Genomic DNA, 16,915 nt, shown 5'->3' with positions numbered 1-16,915 from the left:
CTTATTTTTTATCTCCCTACACTCTCAAATCTAGTGCAGTCTGTGTTAAGTCTGGAGTGGGGAGGACATCTGCTACGCAGCTCATCGAGAAGTCTTGGTATCGTTTCACGGAAAAACATCACTGATGCTGAAGTGAAGGAAAACACCCTCCTCCTAAGCTGCGCCAAGCCTGGGACCACGGAGAAGCCACCAACATCCCTGTCTTCCTGCTTTCCCAGAGAGGAGGTTAGCCAACTCCACATCCTCAGATTCTCCCAGGGCAACAGGCAAAACACGCTTCAACCAAGTGGTGTATGAGTGAAAGCCTAACCGCTCGCTGCAGGGGGAGCGGGCGTCTGCAGACTTCAACAGTTTTCGTGGTCTAACAACTGACTTGCACAATTCCTGAAAAATAAGCAACCGGGTCTCGCAAACCAGTTAAGAGCTACTCCAGCAAGCAGAACACTGGAAGATTATTTTCTTGACAATGCTAAGATCACGGAAGCCCATTTCCTAAGGCAAACCATTTCAAATCAAAGTGCTGATCGGATGCCGTAGGGCAAAGTAAAAATTTCCCTGTGGCTGACGTCTCTCTAAGGCAGGCTGCCGAGGTCAGGGAGCCCGGGAACCACCCTGCCTCCCTCAGCCCATCCCAGCCAGGGGCAGCGCGGAGAGCCCGTCTGGGGGCACCATGTGGCCCCTGCACGGAAGCCTGGGAGGCTGCAACAGAGGTTCAGGTTGGAGGGCCACAGGGGGCTGGCCCCGCGGCCCCCTACCTCCCGTCACACACACCGCCAGGAAGTACAGACCACCTCACTCCTCGGTGAGGAAAAGCCTTTAGGATGGCACGTTATGACGGAAGTAAAGTGTCTAGATCTCAAGGACTGTCCTAAAGGATAAACGAAGAACACTTCTGAAACGCTGCTCAAAACATGCTTGAGAAACCACCTGGGCAGGGCCTGAGACCAAGGGTGGGCACAGACCGCCTGCACAGCAATCTGTTTCAAGGTACGCACCCCCGACTGACAAAAGCCTGAACCAAGAGTTCACGAGACTTTCAGTTCTAGAGAAATCGCGTGGGAACCACAGTGCAGGCTGAGTGTTCTCAACTGTGGCTGTGTTTCAGGGCTCATCACTTCCTGAACGGAACTAACAAAAAAGACAGCGGCAACCCCCCCACACAGCCATGAAGCGCACGTGGAAATGTCTGCCGTGAAATGTTCTACACAGGAAAAAGAGAGGGTCAATGGGAATTTATTCAATGTTAATTGTTAATTTTTTTTTAGTTGACTGCTTAAGCTGTAAAATACTTGGGCTTTTTTTTTTTTTTTAGGTTATAGACAAACATTTGTTACTAAAAATTAGGGAATATTAATTATTTTAATGCATGAGAAAATGGGAAATATCTGTAGACATTTTACACTGCTATAGACTAAGTCTAAAAATATCTTCGTCTTCATGTTGATGTATGGCAGAAACCAACACAATATTGTAAAGCAATTATCCTTCCATTAAAAATAAGTTAATTAAAAATACTTTAGTCTATGTTAAATTCTAAAACCACGTGTCACCTTTCTGCCAACATGCTAATATTTCTTCTTGGGAGCAGGATAAAGAGCACCGAGTTCTTTCCCAGTTTCATCGTTTTTGTTCAATTTTGTTTGACTCTGTCAGCATGCTTACGGGAAGATGAGAAGGCTGACAGTGTCCATTCTGTCACCAGGCACAAGGGTTGATTAAGAGACACCAAATGTCCTTTCTCCTTTAAGCATCTGAGACCTTGATGAGATCCCCTACAAGCACCCCCGCTGCCCCACCACCAAATAACTCGGCCAAAATGAGAGAAGCTGCCACGGCCTCAGTACTGACACAGCAGATGTCCGGCAAGAGGCTCCCGTTTGTCTGGAGCTTGCCAAGCGTCTGACAGCTCTCTCCAGTAACGATCTAGTCTCCGTACGAGATGCAAACCTCATGAAATGGTCTCCCACACCACTATAAACTACTTCTGATCAGCAACTGTGTAAACCAGGAAACTGAGTTTGAAAAGTGACTTTAAAAAAAGATTAAAAAAGAACATAAATCACCACCACCACTTCTAGGTATGACCTAGACAGAAGCCGCCTTCGAGGGCCCCTGAGAAACTCCGCAGGAAAGGCACTGTACTTGCAAGAATTCTCCTACCATTGGACGAGGTTCTGTTGACTGACCCTCCCTGCACGGTTATTATCAGCAGAAACTCGAGTCATTTGGGTTAATGTTTGTGCCAAAGAAATATAAAACTCGGGCAGATGATCTCGTGCTGGAGCTCTGGGGCCACGACACCCCAAGGAGGGCCCCTGAGCATCGCCCGGCCATACAAAAGCAGCCCCATGAGCCCTGGGACACATCCCAGAGCCGAGGTCACCGCAGGAGTGCGGGGGTGGGGGCGAGGGGCGGGGAGACCCCCTGGTCTCATGGGCACCGTGTCGGGGGCAAGAGGCAGGGCAGACCCCCTGGTCTCACGGGCACCACATCGGGGCAAGGGGTGGGGCAGACCACCTGGTCTCATGGACACTGCACCCGGGGCGAGGGGCGTGGAGAACACCCGGTCTCATGGGCACCGCACCGGGGTGAGGGGCAGGGCAGACTACCTGGTCTCATGGGCACCGCTGATGGGCTTGGGTGGTGCCGGGTCGCTGCCCGAGGGGCCAGGACGAGCGGCGGCGGGCGCGGGCGCGGGGCTGCCGAGGCTCCGCACGTCCGCGGGCACGCTCCGGGCGCTGGGAGGAGAAGAAGAGCTTCAGGAACACAGGCGAGGAAGGGGACGGGCTCTTGCGTGGTTTCAGGAAAAGGTAACACAGGGTGAGGAAGCAAAGGACCATCTTCAGACAGAAAATGCAGAGTGCTCTCTGAGATTCAGGCCAGGTGGCCCAGTGGTGAAGAATCGGCCTGCCAACGCAGGGAACGCAGGTTCCATCCCTGGGTCGGGTAGGCATGGCACCCCACTCCAGTCTTCTTGCCTGGAGAATCCCACGGACCGAAGAGCCTGGTGGGCTACAGTCCCTGGGGTCGCAAAGAGTCGGACACGACTGAGGCAACTGAGCACGCACGCACGTAAAAAAAGTAACTAATCTCAAGCTAGCTATTGTTAACAGTAACTGTCCTTTCCTAGCCAAGCACTGTGAAAAATAAAACTAACTTAGGAACTGCTTGACTTTCAAGGGGAGAGCAACGCTCACCACTTCCACATGCAGAAATGCCACCACATTCAGGGGAAGTGTTTTGAATGTATGAGAGTTTCCAACTCACTCAAAATTTAAGTTGCTTCATACACACATAGAAGTCAAGACTGGAAGTGTCGCTCCAGTTTTTATCTCCAGCTTTTAAAATGACATTTAGTTCTGCTTTTCAAATGTTTACCATGCTATGCACACTCAAATTTGTTTTCCTCAAGTTATTTTTCAAAGAAAGGAAAAGAAAGAATTATTCTGAAGCTGGAAAGCATTTAGTAGCTGGCAGTTAAAAATAAGCGGAGAAACAAAGTTATCCTGAAAGGTACAAGAGTGCTTTAAATGTGCACGTCTCCTTTTGTAACTAAGGCAGAGTGGTGTGTCTTCAAGACAACGAAAATAAGAGCTTTCAAAAATGTATAAACAACACAGAAAACAGTATTTGGTATCAGAGCAAGCATCAGCAGCTCTCAGATCAGATGTACATCAGAGAAGAATCTGTGAAGCAAACAACTACACAGGCACCAAATACCTGAATCCCTCTGGAGTTGGGATAATCAGATGTGGGTTAGGAGGGTCGCTATGGCATCGAGGTACCTTCACAGGACGGGGGCTGTTCCGATGAATGGCTGTCAGTGAAAAGAGTGACAAAAACAACTTGTTAAAGGAACCAGCAGAAATCTGTCAGAGCAGGCAATTCAGGGGAGACAGGAGGCGGCTTACTTTTGCTGGTAACCAAAACAGAACCGTTGATGTAAGTAGGAAAATCATATTACTCATACAAATGCTGGGAGAATGTTACTCTTTGGAAGCTAATAAAGTTATATTACACATTCAAACTTTTCTCCACCAAAAACATTTTTTAAATCCTGGAGTGAAATATATGAAATGTATGACATGCGAACCATTGAGGAGACAGATGAAAATGTGGTTTAGGTACCATTCCTTTACTAAAAAGGAGTCATGTCGTCCCCACTTTTAAAGAGAGTCTGGTCAGGGGTGACTCTTCAATAGGTTCTGAGCTGAGGACAGGTCACTGTCATTTTCCTGAAGACAGGGAGTTTAATTCCTTTAAACCAAACCAGGAGGATGGGCACTGGTTTAAACTGACTATTCTTTTCTTCTTTTAAATATTCTGGTAGAGGGTAAATGGGGATAAAATTTTAAACACAATTTAAAACACACCTTACCTAGTAACTACAAAAATGCTGACAGTTTTATTTTCCCAATAACTGCATGTAACTAGTCATGAATATGATATATTTTGTCTGCTTGTCCCTAACAGGTTTTCTTTTGACTTTTACCTTTGTTTTAACCTTCCTTAGTTTTTAAGTGTGAGTGTCTTAGCTGCTCAGTCGTGCCCGACTCTGCGACCCCGTGGACTGCAGCCCACCAGGCTCCTCTGTCCATGAGATTTTCCAGGCAAGGATACTGGAGTGGGTCGCCATTTCCTTCCCCATTAGCTTTTAGAAACACCGTGTTTTCTCTTCATATGCTAACGATTTTAGTCTACATATGTTTTATTCCAGCAGTCGTGTACAGATGTGCAAGTTGGATCTTAAAGAAGGCTGAGTGCTAAAATATTGATGCTTTTGAATTGTAGTGCTAGAGAAGACTCCTGAGAGTCCCTTGGACAGCAAGGAGATCAAACTCATCAATCCTAAAGGAAATCAATCCCAAATATTCACTGGAAAGACTGCTGCTGAGCTCCAATACTTTGGCCACCTGAAGTGAAGAGCCGATTCACGGGAAAAGACTTTGATGCCGGGAAAGACTGAGGGCTGGAAGAGAAGACGAGAAGAGAAAGAGGATGAGATGGCTGGATGGCATCACTGACTCAATGGACTTGAGTTTGAGCAAACCCTGGGAGACAGTGAAGGACAGAGAAGCCTGGAGCTCTGCAGTCCAAAGAGTCAGACACAACTTAGTAATGGAACAACAATGTTTTATTCTAAGTATGTTTTACCCTAAATGACATGACTTCCTTTCTCATGGTTTCTGTTTACTTTTAATAACATTACATAGGAAAGAGAAGTACCCAAATTGGAGACATCTAAAGGGAAAATTTGAAAAACAAAAATCAAGGAAATGTTCAGAAGCAATTTGTATCTATGGCTCACTATCTCAACTATTATAACCCTAGATGGAAGAAACTCTAGGCAAATTCAAAGACAAAAAGAAAAACAAAAAAACAGATCTGGTAAGAATGGTGATGTCTTTAATTCAGCAGACATACTGAGAACCACTGAGTCAAAAATTACTACAACAATTTCCCATGAAGGTATAAAAAAGACATCGTTAAAACACAGACAAGTCTAACATTCTTCGTGCATAAAACAAAACATTTCTTTTAAGAGTATGTGTATCTAACTGCTATAAAGCTGCTATTTCATTGAAAAGAAAATTCAAATGGCCAATAAACATAAGAGAGATGCTCAGATTTCATGAGTGGTGGACATTTATGATAGAGATGCTCTTCATGGCAAAACAAACAAAACATGTAAGGGAATAATGGAAAGACTTGTAGTAGATACACGATGGATACAAGGCCACTGAAGAGAGTGAGTGGGACCTACATGTGCTGACATGCAGGGATTTCTACAGCTGTCAGAGATTAATATCCAAAGTGATCCAATTTTTATACAGTAAACGGGAGCGGGAAGAAAGCAACAGTGTGCATGCTCATGTGATTATATGAGCGATAAAGAAAGGTGTGGCGGAATGCATCTGTGTACTTACATGAGTAGAGAGAGAAAAACACAAGGTTCTACACCAGACTGCTATCATCTGGTTGCCATGACAGAGCATCCGGCCATTCTCCTGGTGACAGAGTCGAGGGGGAGCAGAAAGCAAGGGATGATGGCAGTGATGCGCTCTCACACTCATTCATTGCTTGTGAGGCAGAGCACACAAGCGAAGGGTGAGTCCTGCCGTGTGCAGACACTTCAGTTCACGGGACGCCGGCGCCTCGCCGAACCCTCCTCAGCATCCGATCTTAAGCACTGGAAGGGGAGGCTCAAAGATGTTCAAAAGCAGCCCCAGGTCGCTCGACTCCCGTGACCCTGGGGCAACCTGGCTCTCAGGCCAGCGCGGGGCAGGGAGGACGAAGCACACCTTGTGTCCACAGACAGAGCCACGAACCGACTGTCCCACCAGCGGCGTGGGGGCAGCGCGGCGGTGACGCACACTGACAGGCCCTGCTCCACAGGGAGGAGCTTTCCTCTCTTGTAACGTTCTTCCACACGTTCATTTTCTACGTGCTTTTTTTGCACTGCAGTTTTCTTCTTCTATAAATGATTCCTCATGCAATAAAATATTTTGAAGAAGTAATTTTTACTTCAATAAATCTGATTAAAATATTTTAGAGAGGTAATTTTTACTTTTGAGCAAACTCTGGGAGATAGTGAAGGACCGGGAAGCCTGGCATGCTGCAGACCATGGGGTCGCAAAGAGCTGGACACGACTGAGTGACTGAACAACAACAATTTTTACTGAATTGCTGATCATGTATTCTTATGGAAATGTTTTAGGAAATGAGAAACTCAAAGTATTTATGATAATATGCTTAATGAAAAATTTGATGAGAATATGGAACATTTTATATAAAATGTTCAAATAGTTTTACAAATGGTAATTCATTTCACAGAAATGAGAAAAAGCGGTACAAACTGGGTGAATTTTAAAGACACAGAAATCAAGCATTAAAACCTAGTCTACTAACTTTTAGTAGCTAGCAAGTACCCTTTAAGATAATGCCGCTGCTTAATAAATTTACCATTTATGAATTATTTTATTTTGTGTAATCAAAATTGTTAAAAATGTCTAAGTTTTCTTTTCTGGTTATTACACATAAACATAGTTTTGCTTTTGTTTACTATCTCGAGAATGGGGTAAGATAGCTTTTTACTGATATTCTCCTTTAAAGTTTTAACATACACTGCAAAACTATATATTAACTATAACTGGAAACTGTAATTTGAGTATACTATACATGATAATTTTTTTTCTTTTTTAAAATAAAACCAAACAGGAGTGGGGAGGGGTGGGGCAGCAATTAGGAATCTTCTAGTTGGGAAGATGGGTGAAGAATGTGGGTACCTGGGAAAGCTGTTAAGAAAATAAACTCATCCTCCTTCCAAAGGTGAGGAAGCAGGGGCAGAACACTCACACTCACCACCTGCGGCAAGAAACGCCTTGCTTCTCAACAGGAAGTGTTTCTCCAAGTCTCTCCTCCCCAGAAGGAAAGAGTTGAACAGGGAGAATGGAATGAGTGGTGATGTAAAAAAAAAAAAAAATTATTTAATACCGCTGCAAGCACGGACCACCTTGGGTTCACATTTTAATGTCCTTGTTAAATTCAGAAAAGCTACTGTGGAGTTTTATATGTATACACCTCATTGCTGTAACTTTCACTGTCATTTTCCTGAATGTTCTCAGTCTCCGAAGCATTTTAAATGGCTGCAGTATCCGGACAATGTGCTCGTCCCAGGAGAGGCGCTTTTCCTGCTTTCTTACCAAGGTACAAACCTGTAATAGGGCTGTGCGGCTTTCCTATCACATGGCCGATGCACTCATTCATCAGGGCTTGCAAACTCTAGAAACCGAAGGAAATGGGAAAGAAGAGAAAAAACGTACACTTTCTCAATCATATAAGTTTAGAGCACAAATTAAGCTTTCAGCATATTTAAAAGAAACATGCTTCCCTCAAGTTAAATATTTTCAAAGTTAGTTTAAGAGAAAACAGGTATGAACAAAAATTAAACACACACTGAACATAATTTAAGATAACACAATATACAATTCCATTTTTATAAGGGAAAGCAAACTGGCATTCAAATCCCCATAGTGCAATGACAAGCAGAAGCAAAAGGCTTCTCCTGTGATCATTCTATCTGGAGGTTGAAATGAACGAATCTGAACATCTTGATCTGATAGAATTTATTTGAATACTGGTAATAATATTTACCATGTGGCATGATGCTCTAAACACCCCACACTGGATGTTCGTAGTGGGCCACTTCCACTGCAGGGGACGTGGGTCTGAGCCCTGGTCAGGGAACCAGTGGGCAGCCTGGTGGCTCAGACAGTAAAGAATCTGCGTGTAATGCAGGTGAGCTGGGTTCGACCCCTGGGTCAAAAAGATACCCTGGAGAAGGAAATGGCCACCCACTCCAGTATTCTTGCCTGGAGAATTCCACAGACAGAGATGCCTGGCGGGTTACAGTCCATGGGGTCACAAAGAGTTGGACACGACTGGGCAACTAACACTTTCACTTTCAGGGAACCAAGATCTCAGAGTAATGCATGGCAATCAAAACAAAAAAAAGACACACACTCAACTGAAATAGCTATTCCTCCTCTTCATTAAGCTGCTAAAAAAAAGCAGCAGCACTTTATAAAATACAAAACTGACACATATTTTGTAGGTGCCAGGCTGCATAAACAACTGTATACTGACTTGGTCAGCTCAACAGCACTGTTAACAAAAAGAGCAGGGTACAGTAACGTCTCAGCATTAATATTACGATTAGGTGAAAATATTGAAGAACCACTTTCTATATTAATAAAAAAAAACACACAATCAGAAATAGAGAACGATCAACTTGCTCTTTAAGGAAAAATGCTTTAGAATATCCCATACCAGGAAGTCGTCTTCTGGCAGAGCAGAGATGAACGAAGGCTCAATGGCTTGCAGGAAGTCGAAACCTTGAGTTGCCCACCTGTCAGGCAGAAAAGTTCAACAGTCACAAAACAACCGAGCAAGCGCCACAGCCGTTTTAGTCTACTCAACGCTGAAAAGCAATTCGACTGGAAAATTATTACCTAGGACAAAACACATTTGTGTCTCTATCTGCCTCGTGTTCAGTACGATTATAGGGCATTTTGAGAAAGGCTTCTTAGTAAAGGAACTGGCGACTGATTTCTTTTCCATTCAACACTAAATAATGGGTGTAAACTTTACCAGGAAAGAAGATTAGCAATTAGGAAGACCTGTCCAGGAAGAATGTGAACTGCTCAAAGATAACTCATTTTGGAATGATTACAAAAGAAAAGTATTTCAAGAGTTATTGCAGTTTTTATGTGGATAGGTTCACACATACACAAAAAAATTATTGTTAAAGACTTCCAAATGCTTTCCCATCATCTGCTCAGAAATCCCCAAAAACACCAGAATGGGGTGTCTCCAGCCCATACGGGGCTCAGGGAGGAGCCGTCCTGCGTGGTCATTACCTGGGTCTCGTCCCTCTGCCGCTCTCGCACTTAGTCAGCACGTAATTCATCCATTTCCGGGCAAAGCTTATATACTTGTCTCCTATCTTCTGTTTAAACTCGCCAGACATCAAACGAACAACTTCTTTATGATACTGTAAAAAGATTTCATGTATATCAAAATTAAGAAGAAAACAACTACACAAATATTTAACACACTGTATAATGCTGTTTAAACGTCATTTTTCTAAAAACAAGAAGCAAAAGCCAGTGAACTTTACATGTTGTAAAAGAGTGTGAAGAGTTACAGAGAAAATAATGTCTTCAAATGCAGTTTCACAAAGGTCTTACTCATAAGCTTAAATCTAAAAGCTGGGTATCTCTCTGACAGTTTAAAAGCAACGCAACATTTCTGACATCCAGCAAGGGTGGAAGATGACATTCTGGACTCGGCTGTGATTACAATAATGGAATCATGAGATGTGCCGTGCAAGATTCCTAACGCTTTTTGTCAGTAAGTTACAAAGCTATGGCAAAACTGTGCCGTGCTTTGCCTTGTATTTTGCACCTACCTCGAACCCGAAATTGTACCCTTGGATCATGGCTTCTCGGTAATACTGCTGCAGCGTAGCAGACTCAGATTCATCAACTTCAGCATCGAATTCTGAAGTGAACATGTGGTCCACTCGGTCAATGGCATCACTTATTCTGTTGCAGAGCTCTAAGGCATCATTCTAAAGAAGCCCAAACCATGATTAATCCGAAACGGAACGGAACACACAACGTCTATCCTATTTTAGAGGAAGATTCCTCTCATCATCATAGAGACACTGACCACTGTAATACAGTACAGTCATATTTATTTTGGTTATTCAAAAGTAATGACAAAAGAAGAAAAGTTTGGTATTTTTATTTGTATTAGGTATTCTTAAGACCTGATGAAATACAAGAGGAAAACAACCTATTTGAAATACCATGCCTGATTACATGGTGGTCTTTGAATAGATGCTTACAGCCTCAACATTTCTACACATCAACCACAGGTGTGTCTCCACTTGGTGCTTGCTCAAATGTTAGCAGGATTTCAGTGCCACAGAGTAAACTAATGACATGTTTCTAAGAGACCTCTACAGTGTTACTAGTCACACTGTCCTCGTCCCCCTCAGGGTGGTTCTCAGCTGGGGCCAATTTTGCCACCCCAGGGACACGGGCGATGCTGGAGATAGTTCTGGCTGTCCGGTGTGGGGAGGGGTGGGCAGAGACTTGTGAAACTGGCTGGCATCCACTGTGCAGAGGTCTGGGATGCTGCCAGACACCCTACAACACACAGGTGTGTGCTGTGCTTAGCCACTCAGTCGTGTCTCACTCTGTGACCCCGTGAACTCTGGCCCTCCAGGCTCCTCTGTGCATGGCGATTCTCCAGGAAAAAATACTGGAGCGGGTTGCCCTGTCCTCCTCCAGAGGATCTTCCCAACCCAGAGATGGAACCCATGTCTCCTGCATTGCAGGTGGATTCTTTACCACCTGAGCCACAGGACAGTTCCCCAAACAATTACTGACTGGCCCAAAGTGTCAACAGTACAGGGGGTGGAAAGCCCTGCCCTAGCACGAGTTTTGTTGTCTTCCCTCATCAACAGTACAACAGCTCCAAACTCGGTTCTCTTTCCACTCACCCTTCAACACACACAAATATAATAACCCTTTTCCAACTGGGACTCCAGATGTGCTGTGACACAGGATTTCCCAGCGCTGTTTAAGTCTGGATGTTGGTCAAAACCCAATTTGGTGATGTACTCTCTGCTCTTTCTCTTTTCCTTTAACGTCAGCATATTGAAAGTAAGCTAGATTACTCTCTAATGAATATCTGTATCATTTATTTGTATATAACGAGCAGCTTATTTTGTTAACTAATCCTTTGAACTTGAGACGAAAAGTGAAAGCTTTCAGCAAAACGTTAATTAGTGAGCGCTGTGAGCAGGATTTGTGAGACCAAATGCCACTCTTTAAGAAAAAAGAGATTAAGCTTGAAGTTTTTATTCCCAGATGGGATGATTCATATTATTGCTCGTTAGCTAGTGAATGGGATGTATTCACTGGATTATGTGAGAACTGGAACCTTAAATTAAAGCAGGCCAAACTTTTAGAGGGCTTCCCTGGTAGCTCAGCTGGTAAAGAATCTGCCTGCAATGCAGGAGACCCTGGTTCGATTCCTGGGAGCGGAAGATTCACTGAAGAAGGGATACGCTACCCACTCCAGTATTCTTGGGCTTCCCTTGTGGTTCAGCTGGTAAAGAATCCACCTGCAATGCAGGAGACCCTGGTTTGATTCCTAGGCTGGGAAGATCCCCTGGAGAAGGGATATGCTATCCACTCCAGTATTCTTGGGCTTCCCTTGTGGCTCAACAGGTAAAGAATCCGCCTGCAATGCAGGAGACCTGGGTTCGATCCTGGGTTGGGAAGATCCCCTGGAGAAGGGAAAGGCTGCCCACTCCAGTATTCTGGCCTGGAGAATTCCATGGACTGTATAGTCCATGGGGTCGCAAAGAGTCGGACATGGCTGAGCAGCGTTCACTTTCACTACTCAAGCGAGTCCCCTATACTCTATTCCAAAATATTCTTCCAAAATCTTTGATGACTCTCTGGGGCTTAGAATGTGAAATTCAGGATCTCCCAACAGTCTGATTTTTGCCCACCTGATTTTTTACAGCCGCATCCCCCACTCCTTCCCACTGGATGTACCAGGATCCAACCAAACCAGACGGGTGCTCTGTGAGCGTTCCCATGACCCTGATCCATGGACGCCACGCCCCAGTGTTTCTCTCACTGGTCCCTTCCCAACCTACACCTTCAGAAACCCTCCCCAGCTGCAGTGCCTCCACGGCAGCAATCCCCAGCTGCTACTGGGAGGACCTGGTCTCCCATCCTCTCTGCTGCAGTGTGACAGGTCAGGTCCTTAAGGCTACAAACTTTTCAAGCTCACGAACAATCAACATCCTATACAATTCTGTACTCTCCAGAATTCATTAACTCAAACTAAAAGAAAAAACAAAAGTCCCCTGCCCTGGTATTAGAATGGGGTGACAATCTATAAAGGGGCCTTCCCTGGTAGCTCAGTAGGTAAAGAATCTGCCTGAAATGTGGGAGACCTGGGTTTAATCCCTGGGTAGGGAAGATCCCCTGGAGAAGGGAACAGCTACCCACTACTATTCTAGCCTGGAGAATTCTATGGACTGTATAGTCCATGGGGTCGCAAAGAGTCAGACACGACTGAGCGACTTTTACTTCACAATCTATAATGGAGAATGTTTACAGCTAAACAAGGCAAATCAGACTGGCAGAACAAAAACAAGCATTTATCAAACTACTTGTAATTTTAAGTGCTTCTTCAGGAAGCAAAGCCATGATGTGACAGAAAACTGATGGCTTGTGGGACAGTGATGAATGGAGTACCAAATAAAAAGTGGGGGGAAATGGGAATAAAAGGCAAGGCTCTAGCTTGTCATGAACTCTGAAAGCCTTTCTGCCTGTCCACAAGCCACAGCTGGCTTTCTCTATTATAATCAATTTGACTGAATCATCTATTAAGTGAAACAATAAATCTTTTTTTTGTAAATTACACATTTTTGACTGACAGTACCTCTAGTAAATACTGGTAATTTCTAAAGGAGAAATAAACTGGGTTAGGAAGGAAGAGACCTAAGGTCCAATACTAACCAAACATGTGACCTTAAGAAGCCACGCAACTATTTAAACTTTCACCCTTTCCAACTCTAACGTTCCACAGTTCCAAGGAAGATGCAGGGAAAATTCTAACTTAGACACGGGAAACGTGGGGAGACAGAGAATGGGGAGCACAATTGAAGAGTTCAGGTCCCTGGAATACTTAGGCTATAGCACACCAGCTCTTCCCTTGCATTGCACCAAATGCAAATAAAGCGTAGCGAAGACTGAGGTGACGACGGAATACCTTCAGCTGCTGCAAAGCTCTGGCGGTGACGGGCTGACTGGAAGTCTGCTCCTGGCGTAGCGTCATGAGTCCTTCGATGGACTGCTGGAAAGCTTTTCTATGGATTATGAGCTGCGCGGAGTGCATGACAACTAGTAAAAGATTGTCCACCTGGGAAGAAAAGCAAGCACAGGGCTTAAACGCAGACCCAGTTAGCTGTCCTCTCTAGTTCAACCCCCAGTCTCAAAGCACCACCGACCCCAGGGCCCCCCGGCCAGCAAGCACTGGATGAGAAAGCGCATCTTTGGACTACAGCTGCTCCCCTGGAGCACTGCAGCGGGCGCCGATGGCTACACTCTCCAGCACAGCGGGGAGAAACCCCACGGGATGGTGTGGGCAGGCAGTGTCTGGAGTATGCTAGAACTCCAAGACACAATCCTCCTGGAGCGGGGACTGAGAGTGCGTGTGCACTGGAGCAGCGTGTGAGGATGAAAATGCAGGAGTAAGAATGGGAGGAGACGAGGGGCCTTGCATAAAACAGAAGCCAAGACTGTATTACTTGTGCTCTTTAAGTGACGGTCACCACAGTATTCTGAGTAGACCTGTGATGAGATGTATGAATTGTAAGGATCACTCTGAAGTACCAAAACGAGCACCGGATGAGAGGGAGGAAAGGTGAGGCTTGAAGCAGGGAAACTAGAAGTGAGGCCCTGCCACAGGAAAGGGGCGATCAGCTCCGACCCGGGAGCGGCCCCAGGGATGCAGAGGAAGGCTCCCTGACTGGAAAGGCTTCAGGTGGGGGGAGCTGTTTAAGTGGAGGAAGGCAGGGATTGGACGTTTATGAACAGCCACATCCTGGCTTAAACACCAGAGTGGACGGAGCGCCAGTCACTGAGACAGGGAGTACACGAGGACAGGCGGGCTCCTAGCGCTGGGGGCAGGCGGCTGGGCTGTCCAGCTGAGTTCGAGGTGCAGGTGCGCACTCACCGCCACTCCAGAGCTGAGCACAGAGGTGGGAGGAGGCTTCTTACAGTTTGTGTGTGTTTGTTACCTGGAGCAGAACTCCTGTACAATGCTGGACGGCATGCTTCCGCTGCTCGACAGTGTGAACAGCTACATGTACGCACACATCCCCTCCCTCCGGGATCTCCGTGCCCTCATCCCACCCTCTAGGTCATCACGGAGCACCGAGCTGAGCTCCCTGGGCTACACAGCAGCTCCCCACTAGCTGTCTGTCTTACACACGGTCGAGTATGTATATCAGTGCAAGGCTCTCTAAATACAGCGGCTACACAGCAGCTCCCTACTAGCTGTCTGTCCTACACACGGTAGAGTATGCATATTGGTGCAAGACTCTCTGAACACAGCGGCTGCACAGCAGCTCCCCACTAGCTGTCTGTCCTACACACGGTCGAGTATGTACATCAGTGCTACGCTCTCTGAACACAGCGGCTACGCAGCGGCTCCCCACTAGCTGTCTGACTTGCACACGGAAGCAAACGTATGTCAGTGCTACACTCTCTGAACACAGCGGCCTGAGCGGCTTCTTACAGTCCTAGTTACTGAGGCACACAGACTGTCAGAGGATCACTGCCAGGTAGGCAGCTGACAAGCTGACTACGCAGAAGGGAGTCAAGTAGCTGGTGAGAAGGTAAAAAGTTTGTTTTGTTTATAGAGTGATTAGCCGCGAAATCAACACTTTGAGAGCTGAGATGTCTGCCACGACAAACTAAACGAGGGACACAATTCCTTCTGGGTCACGAGTGGGTGCCTCTAACTGATGGACGTGGCTGAAGTGAGGAAAGATATAAAACATTTCAAATACTTCAGTACAACTAAAGAATCTCCCAGAATATTTTAGGACAGTAGGGAAACAAACTCGTCAAAACAGCAAAGTCCAAGCAGTACATGTTTCTGCGGCTTCCCCAGGGGCTCAGGGGTAAAGGATCTGCCTGCGCTGCGGGAGACCTGGCTTCAGTCTCTGGACTGGGAAGATCCCTTGGAGAAGGGAATGGAAACCCAATCCAGTATTCTGGCCTGGAAAATCCCGTGGACAGAGGAGCCTGGGGACTACAGTCCATGGAGTCAAAAAGAGTCTGGGACATGACTGAAGGAATTAAACAACAACAACGGTAACAATAACAACACTGCCTCCAGGCAGGGCGGGGAACGGACCTGCATGCTTCTCAGGGTGTCAACTGTCTCCACCGCAGGCACGATCTTGACAGGCTGCGCCTCCCAGGCGGCCCAGCCGTCCTCGGAGTCTGGAGCGCGGTCACACTTGGTCAAGAGTAGATAGTCGTCAATCAGTGCCTCGTCTGAGTCTTTGGAGCAGTCCTTCCCTGCAGCTGCGTTGAGTAACTGCAAAATAATGCTCTTCTCCTCAGCAAGAGCGTCTGGAACAAACACCTGCAAGTTTTCTAAGCCAGGAATTTGTACCTGGAAGAGAAACGATCCAAAATCCTGAATTAAAGAACACCATCTATTACAGAAATGTTACTGCGCATGCTTCGGGTTTTTCATCTACATCCAACACAAGTTAGTAAGCACAAAGAACTCGGCTTCTCTAGTTATAGTATCAGGAAATTATGGGTCAGTCTTAAAACGGGGGTCCACATATCGACTGTAAAGCCCTAAATGTTTACTACCTACATCTTTAAGACAAATTTCTGTTTAGAGTAAGAAAGGTAAAATAATTCTACCACCTTAACTACGCACCTTAACGTACTGCTTTGCTTTCAGAACGTCCAGAAGGTCTCTAACTGGGGCCGACAGTATGAACTCTGCAGCTATTTCCAGGTCCTAGGATCACAGTTACAGAGAAACTTCTTTAGGGTTAGCTTTTTAAAAAATAAACAGACTTTGATGGAAAACAACAAAATGCTGTAAACAATTACCCTTCAATTAAAAAATTAATTAATTTAAAAAATAAGATAAAAGGAAAAAAATAAGTAACAGGTCAGGACTGTGAATGCACCTTTCTCAGCATCTTGGCAAACCCCAGTGCCTTGGAGGCTCGTTCCCTGGCCTCGTGGAAGAGCTCCTTCAGTGCTCGGCTGACCTCTATAACCGACCTCCTGCCAGGCAGACAGAAACCCAGTTAGAATGCATGAGGGGACACCAAGAAATACACAATAAAGACAGAGCAGATTCCAACTCACGTTAATAAAGACTAAAAATTTTAGAAACAAGCAATTATTACGAATGCACTCGAAATATGCTGTAGCTTACTCCCACAGTTTTCTGGAAAGTACTTGCAGATATCAGGTACACTGAGCAACCGTCAAAGGGCAGTGCACTCCATTTCCTAAAAGTTTCACTCAGTTCAGCTCAGTCGTGTCCAACTCTGCGTGACCCCATGGACTGCAGCACGCCAGGCCTCCCTGTCCATCACCAACTCCTGGAGTTTACTCAAACTCATGTCTGTCGAGTTGGTGATGCCATCCAGCCATCTCATCCTCTGTCATCCCCTTCTCCTCCCACCTTCAATCTTTCCCAGCATTAGGGTCTTTTCCAGTGAGTCAGCTCTTCGCATCAGGTGGGCCAAAGTATTGGAGTTTCAGCTTTAGCA

At 45.6% G+C, this 16,915-nt stretch overlaps 1 protein-coding gene across 1 annotated transcript in view; it reads right to left on the bottom strand.

The window, feature by feature from the left end:
- Window positions 1-16,915, bottom strand: part of MAP3K4 (mitogen-activated protein kinase kinase kinase 4) — a 105,554-nt gene that overhangs the window by 16,391 nt on the left and 72,248 nt on the right. Inside the window, exons 9-18 of the mRNA XM_068984976.1 lie at window positions 16,322-16,421; window positions 16,063-16,146; window positions 15,520-15,783; window positions 13,366-13,515; window positions 9,971-10,132; window positions 9,420-9,553; window positions 8,830-8,908; window positions 7,716-7,782; window positions 3,721-3,817; window positions 2,610-2,738 (exon numbers count right to left, since the gene is read on the bottom strand). Of these exons, the coding sequence (XP_068841077.1) occupies window positions 2,610-2,738; window positions 3,721-3,817; window positions 7,716-7,782; window positions 8,830-8,908; window positions 9,420-9,553; window positions 9,971-10,132; window positions 13,366-13,515; window positions 15,520-15,783; window positions 16,063-16,146; window positions 16,322-16,421 (1,266 nt within the window). The remainder of the gene's footprint in view (window positions 1-2,609; window positions 2,739-3,720; window positions 3,818-7,715; window positions 7,783-8,829; window positions 8,909-9,419; window positions 9,554-9,970; window positions 10,133-13,365; window positions 13,516-15,519; window positions 15,784-16,062; window positions 16,147-16,321; window positions 16,422-16,915) is intronic.

This window comes from Capricornis sumatraensis, chromosome 13 (assembly GCF_032405125.1).
Source record: "Capricornis sumatraensis isolate serow.1 chromosome 13, serow.2, whole genome shotgun sequence".
NCBI lineage: Eukaryota > Metazoa > Chordata > Mammalia > Artiodactyla > Bovidae > Capricornis > Capricornis sumatraensis.
Note: the sequence above shows the minus strand (reverse complement) of the source record. Positions and strands in the feature narration are given on the sequence as shown.